Source organism: Trachypithecus francoisi, unplaced genomic scaffold, assembly GCF_009764315.1.
Source record: "Trachypithecus francoisi isolate TF-2019V2 unplaced genomic scaffold, Tfra_2.0 Lachesis_group1, whole genome shotgun sequence".
Taxonomy (NCBI): Eukaryota; Metazoa; Chordata; class Mammalia; order Primates; family Cercopithecidae; genus Trachypithecus; species Trachypithecus francoisi.
In genome coordinates this window covers 38901827-38925434 of record NW_022681454.1, presented here as the reverse complement: position 1 = coordinate 38925434, position 23608 = coordinate 38901827, and the positions used below count along the sequence as shown (strand labels likewise).

The 23608-nt window shown below is 39.0% G+C and overlaps 1 protein-coding gene and 2 long non-coding RNA genes across 10 annotated transcripts in view; 2 read left to right on the top strand and 1 right to left on the bottom strand.

The window, feature by feature from the left end:
- Positions 1 to 770, top strand: part of LOC117085281 — a 29453-nt gene extending 28683 nt beyond the window's left edge. The window contains exon 3 of the long non-coding RNA XR_004437905.1: positions 724 to 770. This is a non-coding gene — a long non-coding RNA (uncharacterized LOC117085281). The remainder of the gene's footprint in view (positions 1 to 723) is intronic.
- On the top strand, positions 762 to 18294 carry LOC117085279. Of its 2 annotated transcripts, XR_004437904.1 has the most exons (4): positions 762 to 817; positions 5431 to 5565; positions 7310 to 7386; positions 18166 to 18294. It is a non-coding gene; the product is annotated as an uncharacterized LOC117085279 (long non-coding RNA). The 2 variants fall into 2 exon arrangements; XR_004437903.1 differs by lacking the exon at positions 7310 to 7386.
- KLHL5 (kelch like family member 5) overlaps positions 11304 to 23608 on the bottom strand; it is an 84188-nt gene continuing 71883 nt past the window's right edge. For all 7 annotated transcript variants that reach the window (XM_033213999.1, XM_033214000.1, XM_033214001.1 and 4 more), the window contains 3 exons: positions 20619 to 20831; positions 18477 to 18648; positions 11304 to 12504 (listed from right to left, as the gene is read on the bottom strand). In XM_033213999.1, the coding sequence (XP_033069890.1) occupies positions 12448 to 12504; positions 18477 to 18648; positions 20619 to 20831 (442 nt within the window). In that variant the 3' untranslated portion in view covers positions 11304 to 12447. The remainder of the gene's footprint in view (positions 12505 to 18476; positions 18649 to 20618; positions 20832 to 23608) is intronic.

Genomic DNA, 23608 nt, shown 5'->3' with positions numbered 1-23608 from the left:
AGTCTAAAGCAATTTAATAAAACTTGAATTTTTAACTCAATTTCACTTCAGTGCCTCCACAGCTAAGATATTCCCTAATTGTTTTCAGACCCAGAGAAAACTTTCTCAGAGACTCTTAGAGACTTTCTCAGGGTGACCCTGACATGTGGAGTTCAGGCCCACATTCCTCAGTCTTTCACCTCGTGGGCTCTTCTTGCAGTTACTTTCTTATCATTGGAAGCTTTACCTTGGCTTACCATTTTCTTTGCTAGTATTTGCTACCATTTTCTTTGTAGTTTTTTCCCCTCATTCTTCTCCTCTCAGAGGCCTCATATTCTAGGTGATGGAAGAATGATCCCCCATGCACAGGTTGGAAATGTTTTCTGTAAATGCTAAGAAAAAGATACGTGTATCTGTCACAGCTATTCAACGTTGTTGTCATAACATGAAAGCTGCTACAGACATCAACAAATGAGCATGTCTGTGTTCCTATAAAACTTTATTTATAACAACAAATAGCAGACAGAGTTGGCCTGTGGGCTGTAGTTTGCTGACTACAGAGCTATAGATTTTAGGTCTTTTGGCCTGCAAAGCTGAGGTATAATCTTATATTGGGCATTTTTCTCTATCTTTGTCCTTCAGAAAGGTGCTCATTTAAATATGTATTTGTTTGGGAAACTTTGCCTTACTACAGATAAAAATCTTTTTTTTTTTAATTAAAAACTTTTTTTCTTTTTTATTTAGGAAATGGGGTCTTGCTATGTTATCCAGGCTGGTTTTGAACTCCTGGCCTCAAGCAATCCTCCTGCCTCAGCCTCCCGAAGCACTTGGATTACAGGTATGAGTCATACAGATGAAACCCTTAATTTTAAGTATATTCCTTATTCCAATAATACTTGTCACATTTTATCATGAACTTTCATTGAATAGTCACCTGGCTCCCTGGGATTCTGTACCCACAGGTTATTATATGAATGTAGATAATTCAGTTCAAAGAAGTCTTTAGCTCAAATCTTAAAGCACAATGGAAATAGTTGAAAAAATGACAATGTGCTCAATAGCATTAACTATGCAGTATCAGCAAACAACCAAGAATCGTAAGTTAGCATAATTTTTAACACTTTGATATAATCTAAAACATCTGCTGGATAAGCCAAAGAAAAATTGACCTGAATCATTTTTATTACCAATAAGAGAGAATAATTTTAAAATTATGACTATTAAAATATATAATATTAAGTTATTATTTTATTATGGTCAGATGCCTTGTCACCAGTATGCAGATGTGGATGTACTGTGGTTTTGATTCCTCTGAATAGACTATCATTTAATATTTTTAGGTATTACAATACTTTCTGAAATGCTGAACCATTATTTAACACACTATAGTAATGGCAGTCAATCTCATGAGCAATATGAAAGACTAGACAGAAATAGAGAAGAAAGTCTTTCACCATATTTTGAGTAATTATAGAATGGCTTAGTGTAATGAAATGAACACGTTTTAGCATTGTTGAAGGTAATATGAATGACAAATGTTGTACTGAAATTGTGTAGCTAGGGCGTTTCCCTTGTGATATTTTCTGTGCTTAATTTTCTGGGCATTCATTATTCTGCTTAAATACATTTCAGAAAGATAGTGTTCCTTGACTGGTGGAAAATGCCAATGAAAATATCAAGGCCTAGAGTTTTCTTTTCTTTTCCTTTCTTTTTTTTTTTTTGAGGTGAGGTCTCACTCTGTCGCCCAGGCTGGAGTGAAGTGGGGTGATCTCGGCTCATGCAGCCTCTGCCTCCTGGGCTCAAGTGATCCTCCCAACTCAGCTTTCCAAGTAGCTGGGACTACAGGTGTGCACCACGACACCTGGCCAATTTTTTTATTTTTTGTATAGATGGGGTTTTGCCATTTTGCCTAGACTCGAACTTGTGAGCTCAAGTGATTCACCCACCTCAGCTTTCCAAAGTGCTGGGATTGTAAGAGTGAGCCAACACGCCCAGGTTTAGAGTTTTATTTGTGGGAAGATTTTCTTTAAATAAATAGCATTATTCAGATTCTTTTTCCCAAGTAATGTGAATCTGGGCTGCAACTTTCCAGAGAGACTGGTTTCTGGTCACATCTTCCTAGACATTCCAATGGATTTCCTTTCCTTTTTTGTATTCTCCTGATAATGGGGAGTGAGGTAGGTGTTCTTCCGGTTTGTCCTCACCTTCGAAGCTGTAGTACTTACAGGTCCCAGCTATGTAGAAGTAGGATCTTCCCACCTTGGACAGGTCCTAGGTTTCGAGTTCTCTATCCTATCCCCTGGGAGGTCAGCAGAACCGAAGGGGAATTTTTGAGAGTTTGGCAAATGCCCTTGGGGCAAAAGAGCTTCAGTTCTCTGCTTATTTTTCCATGTCTTCTCTCCTTTCACTTGGAGTTGTTTTTGTTTTTGTTTTTGTTTTTGAGACAGAGTCTTGCTCTATCACCCAGGCTGCAGTGCAATGGTGTGATCTTGGCTCACTGGAGCCTCAACTTCCCAGGCTCAAGCAATCTTCTCACCTCAGCCTCCTAAGTAGCTGAGACTACAAGCATGCACCACCACACCTGGCTAATTTTTGTGTTTTTTGTAGAGACAGGTCTCACTATGTTGTCCCAGGCTGGTCTCAAACTCCTGGGCTCAAGCGATCCTGCCTGGGCCTCCCAAAGTGCTAGGATTACAGGCATGAGCCACTGCACCTGGCTGGCTTTCACTTAGATTTTTGTCCTCTTAATCCTGAAAATTTTGTCTGTGCTTTAATGCTTTAAAGACAACATATTTTATGTTTCATTCTGAATTTGTGGTTGTTTTAAGCAGGATGATTCTTCTGAATAATCTACTCAAACATGGTACCCAGAAACCAATATCTGCTGAGTTGTTCATGGCTTTAAAAGCTACGATCCATTTTAGACTCTCACAAATATCTCTTTAAGTAACTTTGATTAAAATATTCAATTTCTTTTACAAAAATACTATTATTTGTCAGCCTCACTGATTTGGTATAATTTGGGAAAGCTCAACTAAATTAGTAGAAACCTCCACATGGTATGATGTTTTAAAATAAATTAAATTGTATATCTTGCACCGGCTTAATAAAACTAGTAAAGTACCTAGTAGTTGTCTTCAGGGAACTTTAGGTGGCTCACACCTGTAATCCTAGCACTTTGGGAGGCCGAGGCAGGCAGATCTCTTGAGGCCGGGAGTTCTTGACCAGCCTGGCCAACATGGTGATACCCCGACTCTACAAAAAAAAATACAAAAATTAGCCAAGCATGGTAGCACCTGCTTGTAGTCCCAGGTACTTGGGAGGCTGAGGCAGGAGGATTGCTTGAGCCCAGGATACAGAGGTTGCTGTGAGCTGAGATCACACTATTAAGCTCCAGCCTGGGAGACAGAGTGAGACCTTGTCTCAAAAAATAATAATAAAAAAAAGAATGATTTGTAATCTCATATTTATGTAAATGAATGGCTCTTGTAAACGTGCCTGAGGGTGCTCGAAAAGTTTGCTCATGGAATAACACAAAGGGCCCAGATATGAAGAAGTTGGTAAGTCAGGGACGCAGTATGCGAGGAGCCTAAGGCACCATTGTGTGGAATGGGGCCTGGTCATCCTCCTAAATGTGGCTGCACATTAGAATCACCTGGGTTCTGGCCGGGATTGGCATCCCAAGATGTCACACCTGGAGTGAAGTGCAGGCATCTGTGTATTTTAAAATTTCTTCAAGTAATCCTACCATGACACTGTAGTTGAGAATCACTGGACTGTAGTTTAAGCAATGGGGTAACAACTCCTGTGGCATTCCAGGTTCTGGCTGGGATTCACATTCAAAGATGTTATAGTTGCTGAGTGGGTTCCCAAGAGACAGTCATATGATATTCAACCTACCTTAGTGAATACTGGAGCTGGAAGGGATCTGAGCAATCATCTGGTACAATCTTTGCAAAGACATTTCTTATCGTGAAGGATTTATGTAATGTAAATAAATTATAAAATTCCTCCACAACCCAAATATTGAGTAAAATATCAATAGCATTTGAAAATCTGTTATGAAGGACATAAAGATGGAACAATAGATACTGGGGACTCCCAGAGAGGGAAGGGAGGTAGGTAGGGACTGTGGGCTGAAAAACTACCTTTTGGGTACTGTGCTCACCACCTAAGTGACAGGATCATCCGTACCCCAAACCTCAGCATCACACAATATACCCATGTAATAAACCTACACTTGTATCCCCCTAACCCTAAAATAAAAATTGAGGCCAGGCACAGTGGCTCACGCCTGTAATCCCAGCACTTTGGGAGGCCAAGGTGGGCAGATCACAAGGTCAGGAGTTTGAGACCAGCCTGACCAACATGGTGAAACCCTGTCTTTACTGAAAATGCAAAAAAATTAGCTGATGTAGTGGCACACACCTGTAATCCCAGCTACTCAGGAGGCTGAGGCAGGAGAATCACTTGAACCCGGGAGGCAGCGCTTGCAGTGAGCCGAGATCGCACCACTGTACTTCAGCCTGGACAACAGAGCGAGACTCCATTTCAAAAAAAAAAAAAAAGTTGTAATTCTTTTTTTCAAGAAAATATGTTGTAATATTGCTGGGAGAAGAGAAAATAGACTGCTTGGTTAATGTATTAATGTATTTTAGCTGGAAGCAGTCCGTATGGCTACTTAAACAAGGTCGGGAGGGAGGAGCAGGTAGACTGAGTGTATGGGGGCCTGCTTGCTGATTGCATCTTTTGCAGTTTTATGACCAGCTGCTATGTCTCCATATATTTTATTTTACTTTTTATTTTTTGAGGCAAGGTCTCACTTGTGTCACCCAGGCTGATCACAGCTCACTGCAGCCTTGACTTCTCAGGCTCAGGCAATCCCCCTGTCTCTGCCTCCTGAGTAGCTGGGACCACAGGTGCACACCATCACGCCCGGCTAATTTTTAAAAAATTATTTGTAGAGACGGGGATCTCCCTGTGTTTTCAGGCTGGTCTTGAACTCCTGGCCTCAAGTGATCCTCCCACCGTGGCCTCCCAAAGTGCTGGGATTATAGGCGTGAGCCACTGCATCTAGCATCCATAATATTAGTCAGGTACAGACAGAAGGCATGACTGGCATTTTAAAAATTAGTTTTATTATTATTTTATTTATTCTGCTAGCAGTCTTTATCCCAGCACTGAATGGCTGGCATTTTAAATTTGAAACAATGAATTACAAACTTTAACGATAAAATTAATTTTAAAAACAGTAAATTGGCGGACAGTTCCCTCCATCCCTCTGCACATGTTCCATGCTGCAGTCAGCCTGGGCCGCTCACTACTTTCTGAAGGTATCCCGGCTTTCCCTCTTCCATGCCCAGGTTTTCCACCCTAGTCCACTCTCCTAGTCCACCCCCACCAACATGTGAACAAGGAAGCCGCAAGGATTCTTTCTGTTCTGTGTTTCAGAATCTGTGGTGCTATAAACGCACACTCCAATACCTTGGAGATGGTTTACCTCAAAGACCAAATATATTTCCTATTTATATTCAATGAATAATTAGTGGAAGCGAATTATGTGAAGGTGTAACAATAGATAAAAAGGTAAGTGCTTAAAATACCCCCGTATGTGGCCTTAAGGAACTACCATTCTCTCCCCTCCTTTGTTTTATCATCTATTACTGTATAGGATCTCCGTCTCCCTACTGTTTTGCTCAATGCGTTAGATCAGAAAGTTTCTGAGGTAAAGGGATTCTCTATTGGATTAACTCACCCTCCCAGTCCTTCTCTGCTGCTTTGCTACTGAGTTTCTGATACGGAATCAGAAATAAGTAGGTCAGCTTTTGCCAAACTTACGACCCAACATTTTTCTTCTCTGAAGTTCTCACACAACACAGTTATTCTTGTCACTGCAGAGATGGCTCTGAATGACAGTTTCTCCCTAACCTCATCACTCCAGCTACCACTAAGCTGGGACCTCTTTCCTTCCACAAAATTCGTGCCAGGTCAGTGTGGTGACTCAGGCCTACAATCCCAGCACTTTGGAAAGAGGAGGCGGGAAGATTGCTTGACCCCAGGAGCCTGAAACCAGCCTGGGCAACAATGTGAGATCCTGTCTCTACAAAAAATAAAAATAGGAAAAAAAAAAAATTAGCCAAACATGGTGGTGCATGCCTCTAGTCCCAGCTGCTGACAGGCTGAGGCTGAGGCTGAGGTGGCTGCCTAAGCCCAGGAAGTTGTGGATGTAGTGAGCTATGATCAGGCCATTACACTCCAGTCTGGGCGACAGAGCAAGACCCTGTCTCAAAACAAAATCAACCAATCAACCCCCACATTTACTCTACATCCTTTTTGTTTTTCCTTTTTTTCCCTGAAGGTGAACGTCTCCCTGAAAATCAGTACTCATTTAAGTTGAACTATTTTTTTTTCTTTTTTGACACAAGGTCTCTGTCACCGAGGCTGGAGTGCAGTGGTGCAATGTCAGCTCACTGCAACCTCCGTCTCCTGGGCTGAAATGATCCTCCCACTTCAGCCTCCCAAGTGGCTGGGACTATTCTGGGCTAATTTTAGTATTTTTAGTACAGACAGGGGTCTCAAGATGTTGCCCAGGCTGGTCTTGAACTCCTGAGCTCAAGCAATCCCCCCGCCTCAGCCTCCCAAAGTGCCGGGACTGCAGGTGTGAGTTCTTTATAGCAGTGTGAAAATGGACTAACAACAAGGTATTTATGGACCTTAAGGGTAATTTTGACTACATTCGTTACACAGGCCATGGTAAATGATTACATTTGTAGACATTTTGGTGCCTTGATGTTAGCAAGGGTTGCACAGTAACTTTTCACACACATTCATTCTGGAGATGTATAAAAAGTTCTAATTACTTATATTAAATACATTTTTGGTAAAGAAGCCTAGTACCAGATGCTGGCTTTAGATAATAGGGCAGTCTAATGACTTCTGACTTCCTCAGATAAGGAGTTTTGCCTCTGGATGGTCTGCTTGATGGCCACCAGGTGATTTTTGCTATCCTCAAAACTATGTGAAAATACCTCAGTTAAACATAATTGTTTATTATCCACAAAGAAATATGGTCAAATGGAACCAGCTTGAGCCTGGGCAAAGATCCAGGGCACTAGATTTGCTTCCGAGCTTCCCTGGGTTTGCTCTCTAAATTGTACCTCGTTAGCCCAAATAATTACCCAGGACTGGGGGAAATGAGGGTGGCAGGGAAGTCTAGCGATGATGCCAATACCCACATCGGTCAATACGGCATTTCTTCAAGAGGCTTGCGAGTTGTTCAGCCCCAAGAGAAGATACAAAATAAACACGATACTCTCCTCCTATGCCTTAGGAAAGAGGACAGAGGCTGTGATGGGAGAGGTGGTGTGTTCTTACAAGTTCTTTAAGACTCAGAATGATGAAAATGCCGTAAGTAGCCTATAATTTTTCATGGCACTTGATTTTGTTTTACTCCAGTTAAAAAATAAAAAAATTACGTGAGAATTTATTATCTAGTCACAGTAAAATTAAATACCATTTTATTGAATATTTGTTTTTGAGTAAGACTTATTAACAATTCCAAATATTACAGAGTTCATGAAAAGATAACTATTTCAACTTTTAGAAAATATTTGTGGAATGCCTGCCATGTACCAGATGGGGGGGGGGAGTTCCTGTTAACTCTCGCCTCATGGCTCTCAATGTTTCTCACTCCCTTCTTAGGTTGAAATTAAGATTTAAGAGTCTTTCTGTCAGATTTTTAGAAATTAATTTATTTGCAAATTACATTGAAAAAATTCTCTTCCGGATGTATATAAATCCAGTGTTTTGATCCTAGTGAAGCATACAGAATGCTATTATTATGACATTTAAGTATCATAACATAATTTAAAACATTACGGTAAAGCGTATGTGAAATTTACCATTAGTGACATTGAGTACCTTCACCATGTTGTGCAATCATCCCCAATAAGTAGTTCCAGAACGTTTTCATCACCCTAGAAGGAAACTCCTTTTTAGCAATCACTCCCCACTCCTCCTTTCTCTTAGCCTCTTACAACCATTTATCTGCTTTCTGTCTCCATGGATTTGCCTATTTTGGATATTTCATATAAATGCACTCACGTGATACATTGCCTTTTGTGTCTGCTTTCTTTCACTTGGCAAAATGTGCTAAAACATCCATGTTTTAGCATGTATCAGCACCTCATTTCTCTTTATGGCTCAATATTCTATTGTGCCATGTGTAGATACCACCGTTTGTTTATTCACTCATCAGCTGATGGCCATTTGGGTTGTTTCCACTTTTTTGGCTACTGTGACTAGTACTGTGATGCATATTTGTGTGCATACTGCGATGCACCTGTTTCAGTTCTTTTCAGTATATGCCCAGGACTGGACTTGCTGGGTCATATGGTAATTCTTTAACTTATTGAGGAACTGCCAAACTGTTTTCCACAGTGGCTATACCATTTAACATTCCCACCAATAATGAATGAAGGTTTTCAATTTCTCCACATCCTCTCTAACCCTTATTTTCTCTATTATTTATTTTTTTCCTATAGGTTTAGATCCTAGGTCTATTTTCTTTAAAAATTATCGTCATTCTAATAGGTGTGAAGTGGTATCTTCCTGTGGTGTTGATCTGCATAATGACTGATGACATTAAGCATCTTTCCATGTGCTTGTCGGCAATTTGTATATCTTCATTAGAGAAATGTCTATTTAAGTTCTTTGCCCATTTTAAAATTGGGTTGTCTTTTTGTTGAGCATACGCGTTCCTTATATATTCTAGATACTAGTTCCTTAGCAGATATTTAAGATTTACAAAGATTTTTTCCCATTCTGTGGGTTGTCTTTTCACTTTCGTCATAGTGTCCCTTGATATATAGAAGCTTTTAATTTTGACGAAGCCCAATTTGTCTTTTTTTTTTTTTTGCTGTTGTTGCTTGTGCTTTTGGTGCCATATCTAAGAAATCATGGCCAAATCCAAGGTCATGAAGACTTATTCCTATATTTTCTTCTCAAAGTTTTATGGTTTTAGCTCTTACATTTAGGTCTTCGATCTATTTTGAATTTTTATATATGGTATGAAGTACAGGTACAACTTCATTCTTTTGCATGTGAATATTCACTTGTCTTAGCACTATTAGTTGAAGACACTGTTCTTTCTTCATTGAGTGGTCTTGGAACCCTTGTCAAAAAAATCAATTGACCATAGTGTATTGACGTAATTTATTTCTGGATTTTCCATTCTACTCTATTGCTTTATATATTTTTATACCAGCACAAGACTGTTTTGATTGAAGTAGCTTTGCAGTAAATTTTGAAACTGGAAAATGCAAGTCCTTCACCTTTATTCTTGTTCAAGATTGTTTTGAACAAACTTGAGTACCTTCAGTAACTTGCAATCCCGTAAAAATTTTAGGGTCAGCTTTTCTGTTTCTGTAAAAGGGTCACTGGAATTTTAATGGGGATTGTATTAAATCTATAGACTAATTTTGGGAGTAATGCCATCTTAACAATGTTAAGTCTTCCAACCTGCCAGCACAGGATATCTTCCATTTATTTAGGTCTTCTTTAATTTCTTTCAGCAACGTTTTGTACTTTTCAGTGTCCAAGTCTTGCACTTTCTTAGTCAAATTTATTTGCAAGTATTTTATTCTTTTTCATGTTATTATAAATGGTTTTAATTTTCTCTCAGGTTTTTCTTAGACTTTTGTGTGTTGATCTTGCAACCTGCAACATTGCTGAATTTTTAAAATCAGCTGGAATCATTGTGTGGATTCTTTAGGATTTTTAGTATATAGGACCATGTTTACTGCAAATGTAGTTTTACTTCTTCCTATTTGGGATTCATTTTATTTCTTTTTCTTGCCTAATTGCTCTGGCTAGACCTTCTAGTATAATGTTGAATAGCAGTGGGGAAACCAGGAATTTTCATGATATTAGGGGAAAAATTTTCAATGTTTTGCTATTATGTTGTTAGCTGTGGGTTTTTAGGAATGTCTTTATCAGATTAAGAAAGTTCCCTTTTCTTCCTAGTTTGCAGTGTTTTTACCATGAAAGAGTGTTGGATTTTGTCAGATGCTTTTTCTTATCAATTGAGGTGATTATGCTATTTTTTCCCTTCATTCTATTAATATGGTATATTACATTGATTGACGTTTGTGTGTAGAACCATGTTCCCTGCACTTCTTTGATAAATCTTGCTTGGTCATGTTGTATGATCATTTTAATAAGCTGCTAGATTTGGCCTGCTAGTATTTTGAAGTTTTTTTGCATCTATATTCATGAGGGATATTGGTCTGTAGTTTCCCTGTGAGGTCTTTGGCTTTGGTGTTAAGGTAATGATGGCCTTGGAGAATGGGTCACAGGGTGCTCCTTTCTCTTCCATTGTTTGGGAGAGTTCGAGAAGGATTAGTGTTAATTCTTCTTCATATGTTTGGCATAGTTTGCCAGTAAACTCATTTAGTCCTGGACTTTCTTTGCTGGGAGATTTTTGAGTAGTGGTTCAATCTCTTTACTTGTTATAGGGCTGTTCGGACTTTTTATTTCCTTTTGAGCCTGGTTTGTCAATTGTTGTTTTTTTAAATCTAGGTCATCTAAATTGTTGGCAACAATGCTTGTTTTTATGAATAAATTTGTTTATAGTTAAGTTGCCTAAAATACCATGCAGTTCATCTAATATGTATAAAACTTGAAATATATTATATTGCATCTACTTTTCTAAAGCAAAATCTGTAAAATTCCATAAGAGATTTAAACAATTAAAATAAATAATTCCTCACATAAAATGAAATCTTTTTTTTTTTAAGATGGAGTCTTGCTCTGTCGCCCAGGCTGGATGGAGTGCAGTGGCGTGATCTCGGCTCATCGCAAGCTCCGCCTCCCGGGTTCATAATTTTTTTTTTTTTTTTTTAGTAGAGACAGAGTTTCACCGTGTTGGCCAGGACGGTCTCGATCTCCTGACTTCATGATCCACCTGCCTCGGCCTCCCAAAGTGCTAGGATTACAGGCATCAGCCACTGCGCCTGGCCGAAATCTTTTTCTACCTAGTGGTAGGAATAGTAAGAGTGAAGACTGCTGAGTGAGATGGCCTTTGTATGAATCCCTGCTCTGCCACTTCCTTGCGATATATAACCTTGGGGCTAACTTCTCTGTACCCCAATCTCCTTAGCTATAAAAAGGTAATAGAACTACCTCATAAGGTTGTTGTGAGGATTAAGTGAATTGATGCATACAAAAACTTTGATTCTTAGTTCACAATAAACAATATTAGCAAATATTTTCCATAAAGTGGTTACTAATTGGGGTTAAAATAAAAAGCATCTTAGACATCTCAATGACTTATATCTTGTAGGATTTATCACAAAATGCTACTGCCCAGTGCATTTTTGCAAACAATAACAATTCATTGAGAGTAATAACATTCACATATGTAATTAGAGTTTACAAATGTAAAAAACTTAGGGTAACAAACACTTTAAACTTAGTTTTTAGACATTCAATAAGCCCATTCTCCCATAAACTTTGATTACAAAGAAGCACAATGGGTTAATTGTGGCAAAACATAAGAAATAAGGCAGGGGAGGCAGATACAGACTTGAGAACATAAGGATATCCAAACAATTTTGTCAATATCAAGAGACAAAATCAAAGCATCTTTTATAATATAAAACAAATCCATATAATTAAATACTAATTAGGTGAAAGAACATTATAGGGTATATAACATTTATTTTCTCTACATAAATTTGCATATCTTAAATTTAATGCAAAACATCATGTTTCAACTTCAACTTAACATCATAACATGTAGTTCTTGGTGAGTCTAGATGTAATGGAATGAATATTTAAATAGACTTCAAAAATCCTATCAAGTTTTTATTTGGTTATTGTTGCTTTAAGTCCTTAATGCTTTTCTTTATTTATTGGACTAAGCCAATTTTAGAAACAAAATCCACAACCAACACACATATAATGCAGATGTTTCTGAAAAAACTAAATAGTGTTATCTTTAGTGTATCATTAAAACAGTGGTTGTGGTTAAACAAACAAGCAAACAAATTACTGTAACTCATGTATGATAAGCTTACAAAAAGTAGCATTTTAAAGTTTCATCCGGTGTGTCTGCACTGTAGGAAAATAAATCTGGATGTGAGTAAGATGTGCTTGACTGAATAAGTGAAACCCCCAGTTAGCACTGGGTTATGTTCCAGGGCAGTGCATTTGTCCTCACATATTACATCAGGAATGTGTGTTCACAATCCACCAGCTGCAGGTTTTAATTTACTAAGAAATGAAAGGAATTAATCCTGGTCCATCCACTGCTTCCTCCTTTGTTTTACTATCTTCACTTTGAGATCAGGCACTTTGTGCCCAGGATTGTGACAATGCACGTTTACTAAAAATGTATCCATTGATAGAATAATTATACTAAATTAATAAAGGAAGACGGTGTCTTCATGTAGAAAACGGAGCACTAAATTATAATTTTACAGTCACAACACAAGCTCCAGCTCTTCCTAGGCACAGTGGAGCAACCTGAAAAAGAAAAAGAGATATGTATTGGATTTGTAGGTTAAAATGCCGACACTACTATACCAGTTGGTGAAATACTGAAGCAGCCTGTTCTTGCTGGCAAAGGGCTGCTGCCCTGGCCCCTGCTGTGTCAGTGCTGTTGCTGGCCTGGTCCCCTTCCCAAGAAGCACCCTCCATGGCAAAGTTTCACAGACTAAGTTGTTTTGGGTATATCATGATTGTGTAGCATTCACTCTTCTTTAAAGGTGATTTTTAAAAACAGCTCAAGAATTAATCTACATGAAACACTCTATTTTAGCCAAAATGATGCACAGTATGGATATGAAGAAATGCTGAACACTTACAGTAACACTCTGACCAATATGGAGGAAAGATGAAGTTTTATCTAGAGAGGTCCTCTAACAGCCATGCTGTCTCAGAGATAGCACACAAAATACTCTGAATGCCTGAGGATCTGCTTATTCTAGAAGAACTCGTAACCTCACATTTTTTGACTACCTTCTATGTGCACGGCTGAAAAGTCTAAACCCATTCCACTACTTTTTAGCAGACTAAATAAATAATAAATGCTACCCATCCAACTCCCCTAGGAGTGGAAACAAACTTAGTGAATGAGCTCTATTACAGTGAGACAGAAGTCGGGGGAGGGTTGCTAGGAAGGAATACAATCTAAATTTATGGATAAAGAACAATTATTAAATCTTTCACCTCTTTTTTAAACAATAGGAACTCTAGACACTGGGTAATTTGTAGTGGAAATAAAAGTGTGGACAAAAATAGTTTTTGAAGAGTTACTCTGAACGCAGTAAGAATCCATGCATTTGACCCAGGAGAGTTAAAATGTTAACATGGATTGGTGGGGTGAGTAATGCAAAGTACTAAGAAGGTTTGCTTTGTACTTATATATGTTAGGGTATATACTAAAGTATTTTTGTCAAATGCCAAAATGACTTCCTAATCAGTTTGACCCTGTAGACCAATGAGTAGATTTTAAGAACAGGTCAGATTTCAGTTATAAGAGAATTCTCAGCATTTCTCTATCTGAATCAGTTGTTTTGATCACTGTAAGTCTCTTGGAACAATCAAATAACCTATTTTAAAACCATATCTATTTATAGCATTATCAAACTGACCTCAAATCATTTTATATCAAAATGTCAGTTTATAATTAGTAGCTCTTCTCAAATCACCCAAGACATTTAGTCTCTACACTGTGAATCGTTGACACTGTCATGACAACCAGCTAGAAAGTGTAGCTTAGAGAATTTGTTAAATACAATGCAATCACCTCTTGCTTTGAGATAAGGCTGGTAGTGAGGGGGTAGTGGCTTAGGACTTTGTCATCTCATTTTAGTGCCTATACAAATGTCCATCTGAAAGGAAAACTTCAAATTTTTTTTATTTGGCTTGTTTTTGAGAAGGAGTCTTGCTCTCACCCAGGCTGGAGTGCAATGGTGCCATCTCACCTCACTGCAACCTCCACCTCCCGGGTTCAAGCAATTCTCGTGCCGCAGCCTCCTGAGTAGCTGGGACTACTGGCACATGCCACCATACCTGGCTAATTTTTTGTATTTTAGTAGAGACAGGGTTTTACCATGTTGCCCAGGCTGGTCTCGAACTCCTGAGCTCAGGCAAACCGTCCGCTTCGGCCTCCCAAAGTGCTGGGATTACAGGGGTGAGCCACCATGCCTGGCCCAGGAAAACTTACATTTTTCAGATACTATGAAAATGAGTTCACATTTTTAGGTGCTTTAACATAGTAATAGAGGTGGGTTGCAAGAAAAATAGCTATGTGGACACTGATGATAAATTTTGATATGGGGTTATTTAGCATAAAGTATTAATTATAAATAATAACAAGTCTCAAATAACTGGCTGATAGGGCTTAAATCATATATATAACTGGACTTAGGGCTTAAATACATGTCAGAAAAAGAGATTCTTATCTTTCTGAGCTCCTTGGGTGTCATTCACAACTGTTTTTGCCATAGTGGGAAGCTGATACTAGGTAATCATCTAATTTCCAATGAAATCTTGTAGCTCTCAATCTTATCCCTTCCTCCCTTCATCAAGTGATCTCACTTAAGAAACAGGATAAAGCCCACACAATCTAAGTCCTTTTTTTCTATCTTTCTCTTCACACTACACTCAAATTCTCATCTTTTCCCAAGCCTTGGAGGGTAAGATCTTTCTTCTAGTCTGAGGGTGACCAGTCTTTTTTTTTTTTTTGAGAGGGAGTTTTGCTCTCGTCGCCCAGGCTGGAGTGCAATGGTGTGATCTTGGCTTACTGCAACTTCCACCTCCCAGGTTCAAGCGATTCTCCTGCCTCGGCCTCCCAAGTAGCTGGGATTACAGGTGCACACCACCACACCCAGCTAATTTTTGTATTTTTAGTAGAGATGGGGTTTCACCATGTTGGCCAAGCTGGTCTTGAACTCCTGACCTCAAGTGACCCACCCGCCTTGGCCTCCCAAAGTCCTGGGATTACAGGCATGAGCCACTGCACCCGCCCCCCAGTCTTTGCTCCTAGTTCTGTTTCCTGCCCTTTTCTCAGAAAGGTGCCCTTCAAGTTTTGCTCTTTCTTTCTTTCTAGTATCTGGAATCTTCCTCTATCCTCTTGTCATCTCTATTGTGGAAAAAAAAATCCTTGGCTCAAATTCTAACTCTACCATTTATTTGCTATGTGGCCTTGGGTTAGCTGTTTAACCTTTGTGTCAGATTCCTCATCCTGTACAGTGGGAAAATACCAGAACTCAACCTTATAGGGTTGTTGAAGATTAAATTCTTTTTTTTTTTTTTTTTTTTTTTGAGACGGAGTCTCACTCTGTCGCCCAGGCTGGAGTGCAGTGGCCGGATCTCAGCTCACTGCAAGCTCTGCCTTCCGGGTTCACGCCATTCTCCTGCCTCAGCCTCCCGAGTAGCTGGGACTACAGGCGCCCGCCACCTTGCCCGGCTAGTTTTTTGTATTTTTTAGTAGAGACGGGGGTTTCACAGTGTTAGCCAGGATGGTCTCGATCTCCTGACCTCGTGATCCACCCGTCTCGGCCTCCCAAAGTGCTGGGATTACAGGCTTGAGCCACCGCGCCCGGCCGAAGATTAAATTCTTTACAGTGCTTAGAACAGAGCCTGGTCTGGCCGGGCGCGGTGACTCAAGCCTGTAATCCCAGCACTTTGGGAGGCCGAGGCGGGCGGATCACGAGGTCAGGAGATCGAGACCCTCCTGGCTAACACGGTGAAACCCCGTCTCTACTAAAAAAAATACAAAAAAACTAGCCGGGCGCAGTGGCAGGCGCCTGTAGTCCCAGCTACTCGGAGGCTGAGGCGGGAGAATGGCGGGAACCCGGGAGGCGGAGCTTGCGGTGAGCCGAGATCGCGCCACTGCACTCCAGCCTGGGCGACACAGCGAGACTCCGTCTCAAAAAAAAAAAAAAAAAAAAAAAAAGAACAGAGCCTGGTCTGTAAGATGTGCTGAATAAATATTCACTTTCTATCATCATCATTTAAAAACTGCATGCCTCTCTAGCTCCTACACCCTATTCTTTTGTTTACTTTTTTTTTTTTTTTAAGAGTCTTGCTCTGTCACCCAGGCTGGAGTGCAGTAGCACGATCTTGGCTCACTGCGACCTCCACCTCCTGAGGTCAAGTGATTCTTGTGCCTCAGCCTTGTGCCTCAGCTGGGACTACAGGAGCACTAATTTTTGTATTTTTAGTAGAGACGGGGTTTCACCATGTCGGCCAGGCTGGTCTTGAACTCCTGGCCTCAAAAGATCCGCCCACCTCGGCCTCCCAAGGTGTTGGGATTACAGGTGTGAGCCACTGTGTGCCTGGCCTCTTCTGTTTACTTTTGAAACTGTGTACTGGCTTCTGCTTCTATCAGATTCTCAGAGAGTCCCATAACTTTACAAATGACAAATCTTCATTCTTTCTTATACTGTTGAAACTCCTACTCCTCCCTTTAGATGCTCTATTCCATTGTCTTCTGAGAACTTCTCTCATCATTCCTTTCCTGTTTTCTTCAGAGACCACACCTCCCAATTCAACCCAGTGAGTGTGTGTATATAAAAGAAGATCAACAAGACTTGGCAATATCTCTTGAATGCTTGCAACTGAAGCAATCCTCTAAATATTTTTCCTTTTATCTAGCCCTCACTTCCCCTGCCCCTAATGCAACCTACGTGACCCCAACTGCATCATTCTCTTGGTTGAAAGTTTCTGCTGGCTTCTTGTTACCAAACTCTTTAGCTTGGCCTTCACACATCCCCATTCTTTAAAAAAATTATTATTAAATGATTATTTATTTTTAAGAGACAGAGTCTTGCTCTGTCGTCCAGGCTGGAGTGCAGTGTCATGATCATGGTTCACTTCAGCCTCAACTCCTGAGCTCATGCGATCTTCCGCCTCAGCCTCCCAAGTAGATGGACTACAGGTGCGTGCCACCACACCTTGCTAATTTTTCAAAATTTTTTGGGCTGGGCATGGTGGCTCATGCCTGTAATCCCAGCACTTTGAGAGGCCGAGGCAGGTGGATCATGAGGTCAGGAGTTTGAGACCAGCCTGGCCAACATGACAAAACCCTGTCTCTACTAAAAATACAAAAATTAGCCAGGTGTGGTGGCGGGCACCTATAATCCCAGCTACTCGGGAGGCTGAGGCAGGAGAATCACTTGAACACGGGAGGTGGAGGTTACAGTGAGCTGAGATCGTGCCATTGCACTCCAGCCTGGGCGACAAGAGCAAGACTCCATCTTGGTTTCTCCATCTCCAAGAAACCAAACAAAACAACACAAAAACCCCACAAATTTTTGTAGAGATAGCATCTCACTTTGTCACCCATGCTGGTCTGGAATTCCTGGCCTCAAGTGATCCTCCCACCTTGGTCTCACAGATCTCCATTCTGACCCCAATCTTCCTCTCTAGTAAGCACTCCTCCTCCTCTCAAGTATAGATCCTTATAACCAGTCATACTTCAATATGTCTTACATAATTTTGCTTTGGTGACATTTCTTTCACATTTTCTCACAGTTTCTTCTTTCCAATCTTTTTGAATTGGATCAATTCACTAAGGCTTGGTTTAAATCCCACTTCTTTCTCACTAAAGCTTTCCCCATAACCACTTTCTTTTTTCTCTTATCTCCTGTATCACTTGGCGCCTGTACCACAGGACACTAAATACCCACTGCCTTGTGTGGTGCATTCTCCCCTTGCACACGTAGATCTTACCTGCCCAAGACCTTAGGTTACATGACCGTGGGGCTTCTCAGAAGCTTTGTTTTCTTGACAATACTTACCATTGCTCCTTGTATACAATAAAATCTTGGCTCAGCTAAACATTTATTGTCTTTTATGTACCAAGTACTGAATTGGGTGTCATAAGCACAAATTCCTGATTCTGTTCTTGGTGATGATGGAAGCAAAGATCTCAAAAGATCATTCTTAGAAGTGCTAGACCCTCCCAGAAATACACAAGGGTGAAATTCTTTCTGTTAGTAAGATTGCCAGATAAGGTTTCTTACTTAGTGTAATTTAGGGTTGCTATCTTCATTAGGTTATCAGGACTTTAATCTGCTCCCAAATATCAATGGGTTGAGTATTTAAAAATCACTGCTCATGCATGGGCAAGTTGTTCAAAGTTTTCTGACTACTATCCTTGTTTTTATTTTCCAGTCTCCCCTCCCATTGTTACAGCCTGCCTGTAGTCCTATTGGCTTTAATCAGGCTAGAACACCTCATCATGCAAGTGGTAGCAGATAATTAATAATTTCTCTGAGTATTAACTTACATCTCAAAGGTAATTCTGGATTTTAATTATGTGATAAAATTAAACATTGCCTTTTTTTCTCATCTTTAATCAAGAGGTGATTGTCATATTTATGCCATATATTTCAGTATTGGACAAGATTGAGGGGATCTGTTTTACCATAAGAATTGTTTTAATAAAGAGAGTCAGTGTAATAATGAAACATGAAATGCCGTACCTGGGTCCACTCATTTGTCTGGGGATCATAAGCCTCCACGGTATTAAGGTATGCTTGTCCATCATACCCCCCAACAGCATATAACTTATCGCCAAGTAAACAGACCCCCACTGCATCTCTGCTGATGCTCATGGATGCTACTGCAGTCCACATGTCTGTTTTGGGATCATATCTGAAAGAAAATTTTAGAACCGGAGCTGACATTATTCTTAAAATATTTATGTAAAAACAGTTTTGTTCTTCAAGTCTATCTTCTGACTTATTATCTACTATGTAAATCAAATACATTTGAACATATTTTTGAGAAAAATACCAATATTTTTCTGAAAACTTTAACTTACAGTATTATATTAACAGATCCACTTAACAGATGTATAACACTTAAAAGGAGCTAGGGTCAGTACTGAAAACTGCTTTCAGACCTTAGATTACCTACTGAAAATTTGGGGAAATCAATGCATTAAGCTCTATGTAAGATGGCTCACAGCCTCAATCATTGTAGCTGTCCAATTTTGGGCTTTCTTGTTCCTTTCATGAGGTATCTTAACTAGAATTGCCCACAGTTGTATAGCTAAGAGCAGATACATCATGCTAGGATGACTGATATTGCTCCTAAATCTGTTGTATCAATGAACAGCTTTCCACTGACTGTAGTAAAACAGCAAGTCCATAATTCATGAGGCAAAGTATATAAACACTTCCACATTCCTTTCCTGGATTACAACATGAAACGAGCATAGGTCTGAATTGTTTTCCCCCCAATATAAGTGAAATGCAGTTGTAACTTTCCTGCTTTCTCAAACAACACCAATACAGAAAGCACTTGTTGTGGTTTGAATGTGGTTCATTCCCCCCAAAACTCATGTTGAAATTTAATTGCCAATGTAATAGTGTTGGGAGGTGGGGCCTTTAAGAGGTGATTAGGTTGATAAGATGGATTAATGTTTTTCTTCTTGGTTAGTTCTTGTGTGAATGCATTAGTTTCTGTAAGAACAGGTTGTTATAAAGTGAAGTTGCTTTGCATTTTTGAATGCCGACTTTCTCTTCCAGTTCTCCAACATGTTATCACACAGCACAAGGCCCTCGCCAGAACCTGTCAGATGCAGCCTCCCAATCTTGAACTTCCCAGCCTGAAGAACTGTGGGCTAAAGAAACCTCTTTTGTTTATAAATTACTCAGTCCTGGGTATTCTGTTATAGCAATGGGAAACAGACTAAGAGAGTGCTCATTATCATCAACAAACTTTGATTTTACTTTTTATCCTTTTTATGGTCACTTGGTCACGTGATAAACTAATCTTTAAAAAATAAATCAAACTAATCTTTAAAAAAAAATCTGATCACGTCCAACAGACATACACACACACACAAACACACACACACACTCTCTGTCACACATGGGTACTCATTAACTTCCTATTTTTCTTTATAATCCAAAACCCTTAACAATGCCTCAAGGAGTCTAGATGATCTGCACCCACCCTGCCCACTCCACCTCCTTTCCTGCCATTCCCTCCCCATCACTCTTTGCTCTCCAGCCACAATGGCTACCTTTCAGTTTCCTGTATGAACAGTATTTCTTTCTGCTTTGGAGTGTTCAGACAAACTCCTATTGATTGTACCGCCTAAATCCATTCAATTCTCTCTATTCCTTGTACTAGACTAAACATAAGAAATGGGAACCTGACCTACCATCCAAATCTCCCACTGCTCTTCAGCTGTCTACCTGGCACCACACTTGAGTTTTGCGAGGCCAGTTGGGATGACTTTTTGTAAGCCTTATTATTAGTTTTTTTAAATTTTATATCAAAACACACAGAAATGTCTCTATCCTTTTCGCTTTTTATTTAGCCTACAGCCCTTAAGTCATTCTGCCTAAAATTCATCAAGCTCCTCTTCTTATTAGGTCCAATATCCCATATAAAGTAAAATTGCCTTGTGTGTAGTGCATGCTCAATACAAACTTATTTTTCTGGAAGTATCAGTTCCTGTGAGAGCAGGCTGTTATAAAGTGAAGCTGCTTTGCATTTTTGAATGCCGACTTTCCCTTCCAGTTCTCCAACATGTTCTCCAAATAGACATAAGTATCAGAGACTTATATATATATTTTTTTTGTTCCTAGTTTTTCTTCGCAGGAAATTACCTCTCCACACAGTCGGAGAGTCTGGAAGTCAAGTTGGATGCGGGAGCGTCATGCCCCCCTATAGCATACAGCAGTCCGTTCCAGGTTGTCACTCCGACGCCACCTCTCCTTTTTGACATCTGTGCACACAGTGTCCACTTATTAGTATGAGGATCAAAACATTCTACTGATTTGAGACAAGAGCTTCCATCACGACCACCAACTGCATAAAGTCTGTAAAAAGAATAAATGAAATGATAAATAAGACATTGTGCCATTATGCTTAGAACAAAGAGGCTCTTCTTATGTTATTTCATTGAATTTAAGGTGCCATCAGTTATAAAACACACTGTCAATGTGTGTGTCATTAAAGATATGCTGTGTTTGAAATGACACAGGTAAGTATCTTGTATCACTCTGTATAAACATGAAAAGGAAAACAAACTGCACATGAAGGCAATGACAACTATTTCACCACTGCCATCTCTTTGACAAGTCACCATTGATTGTAATATGCACTGAAATTCTAGAGGTGTTAAAATGTGTGTCTTAGAATAGACAAAATATGGTGTATAAATATACCATGGCTTATTTTTTTTTAATAGTTAAGACTTTATTATCAAGGAAGGAAACTAACCTTCTCTGAGCACCTACCATAGGTTAGGGACTTTATATGTACTAATTTAATCATCACAGTGATATGAGAAACTGTTTGAATCCCTGTCTCACAGGCAAAGAAACAAGGGTTCACGGAGAGTAAGAGACTTGCACAGGGTCACCCAGTAAGAGGCAGAATCGGGACACATAGTTTTATTAATGAACAAACAGTTGGACAGTCAACACAGTCATGTAGAATGTACTTGTAATAGTGAAATAGGAGAATGAAAATATAGCTTGAAACACTGGCATAAAAAGTAACATTTGTTACATATGAACAATGATCCTTCATTAATTTAAATTACTGCAGAAAAGGATATAGGTTATCACGTGAATGACCTAAATGTTACCTAGTAGATCAATTTAAATTCATTATCAATCAATACACTGCACTAATTTGAAATAGTCTTTTACTATGAACCTAAAATGTTTGTAAAATATTTTAAATATTTGAACACAATATTTCTTGTTAAGCAAAAATCTTCTTGTATTTACTATTCATTTGGGAAGCTCTCTATAAATATTTTTTCTACTAGTTTTTTAAAAGAGTAAATTTACTTTGTTGCTCATCAAAAAGATTATACATTTTGAATTTACAAATGTTAGTTAATACTTAACTGTTTTTATCATTTCTCAAGAAATAGTATTTTAATTATCCCAAATTTCTGCCAATTAAAACTCTAGGTATTTATATTTAGGTAAATCTACATATTTAACCACGGATTTCCTAATTAAGGTATGCCACTATGTCACTGAAACTGTTTCTTAAATAATAAGATGACCATATCTTAAACAGCAACATATGGTTGTAGCAATATCTTGTTCTAAACTTAAACTATATTAATAGTATTGAAATTGAAATTTATTTGAAACATCTATTAAAATTTATCTTAAAACTTTTATCTGTTAAAAACTTTTATCTATTACTAACTTGTTTATGTTCTAGTTCTTAATATTATTCTTAGTCTTATCTAAATATGGATCACAGAACATAAGCCTTCAACAATTAGGGAGGATCAGTAATTTAAAATAATTCACACATGCGTATGTGTGTGCACACGTGTGCACACCCACACACACCCACACACAATAGGCTTTAAAGCCTCCTACCCTCTTGAACAGTGGACTCGTGGGTCTTAATTGTAAAGAATGGTACAGTACAATGATTAAGAGCATGAACTCTGGACCAGACAATTCTGGTTCTACCACTTACTAGTTGTGACTATGGACAAGTTATTTAACCTGCATCTAAATTTCATCATCTATAAACCCTGCCTCATAGGATTCTTGATAATTAAATTTAAAGTACTTTGAACACTGCCTAGTACATGATAATCATGGTGTAAACATTTACAGAGAAAAATTAATTGTCTCTGTGTTCTTGTAGAAAGTAGCACTTAGAGGAGATCTTAAGTGTACAATGTTTATATTCAGCTAATATTAAGGGTTAAAATCAACTGGTAACAGTTGCTAAATAATCATTATCTCAAGCAATGATTTTCAAACTGTGTTCTAAGAATAGGATTCTATGAAGAAATTGAGGGAGTCTAAAAAATGGTTCATTTGAATTTCAAATTTTAAAAATTATTTTTAATTTTCAAAAATATCACCTGGCTCAATTAAATGTCATGTAAGACTCAGAACTCATCTCTCTTCTCCATGATAGTGTCTATTATAATAAAAAGAGAAATATTATGTCAACCTGTGAAAGTATTGTACAACCTATATATACTTAATAATAAGATTTAGGTCTTGCCTGATTTTTAAAATTATGATCAAGAATGCAAGTAGGCTGGGCATGGTGGCTCACACCTGTAATCCCAGCACATTGGGAGGCCAGGATGGGAAGAATTACTTGGGCCCAGGTATTTGAGACCAACCCGGGCAGCACAGTGAGATCCCATCTCTACAAAATATCATTTTTTAAAAATTAGCCAGGCATGGTGGTGCACGCCTGTAGTCCCAGCTACTCAGGAAGCTGAGGTGTGAGGATAGCTTGAGCCTGGGAGGGAGGTTGAGGCTGCAGTGAGCTGTGATCGTGTCACTGCACTCCAGCCTGGGCAACAGAGCTAGACCCTGTCTCAAAAGTAAAAGGAATGCAAGTAGTTGGCAGATACTGTTTGAGATTCAACTTAGAAAAAAGATTTATTACTACTTTCAAACTGTTTGGGCAATTTAACTGAAGAATTTCCAGAAATTCCAATTAAATTACTCTAGTAGTTAAAATAACTGTTACCATTTCAGCCTCTTATCTGTGAATCAAGATTTTCCTCATATTAGAGAATCAAGACAAGACACAGACATAAGCTGAGTGTTCTTTAAAATTTATTTTTCTGTTCTTCAGCACTTACTCT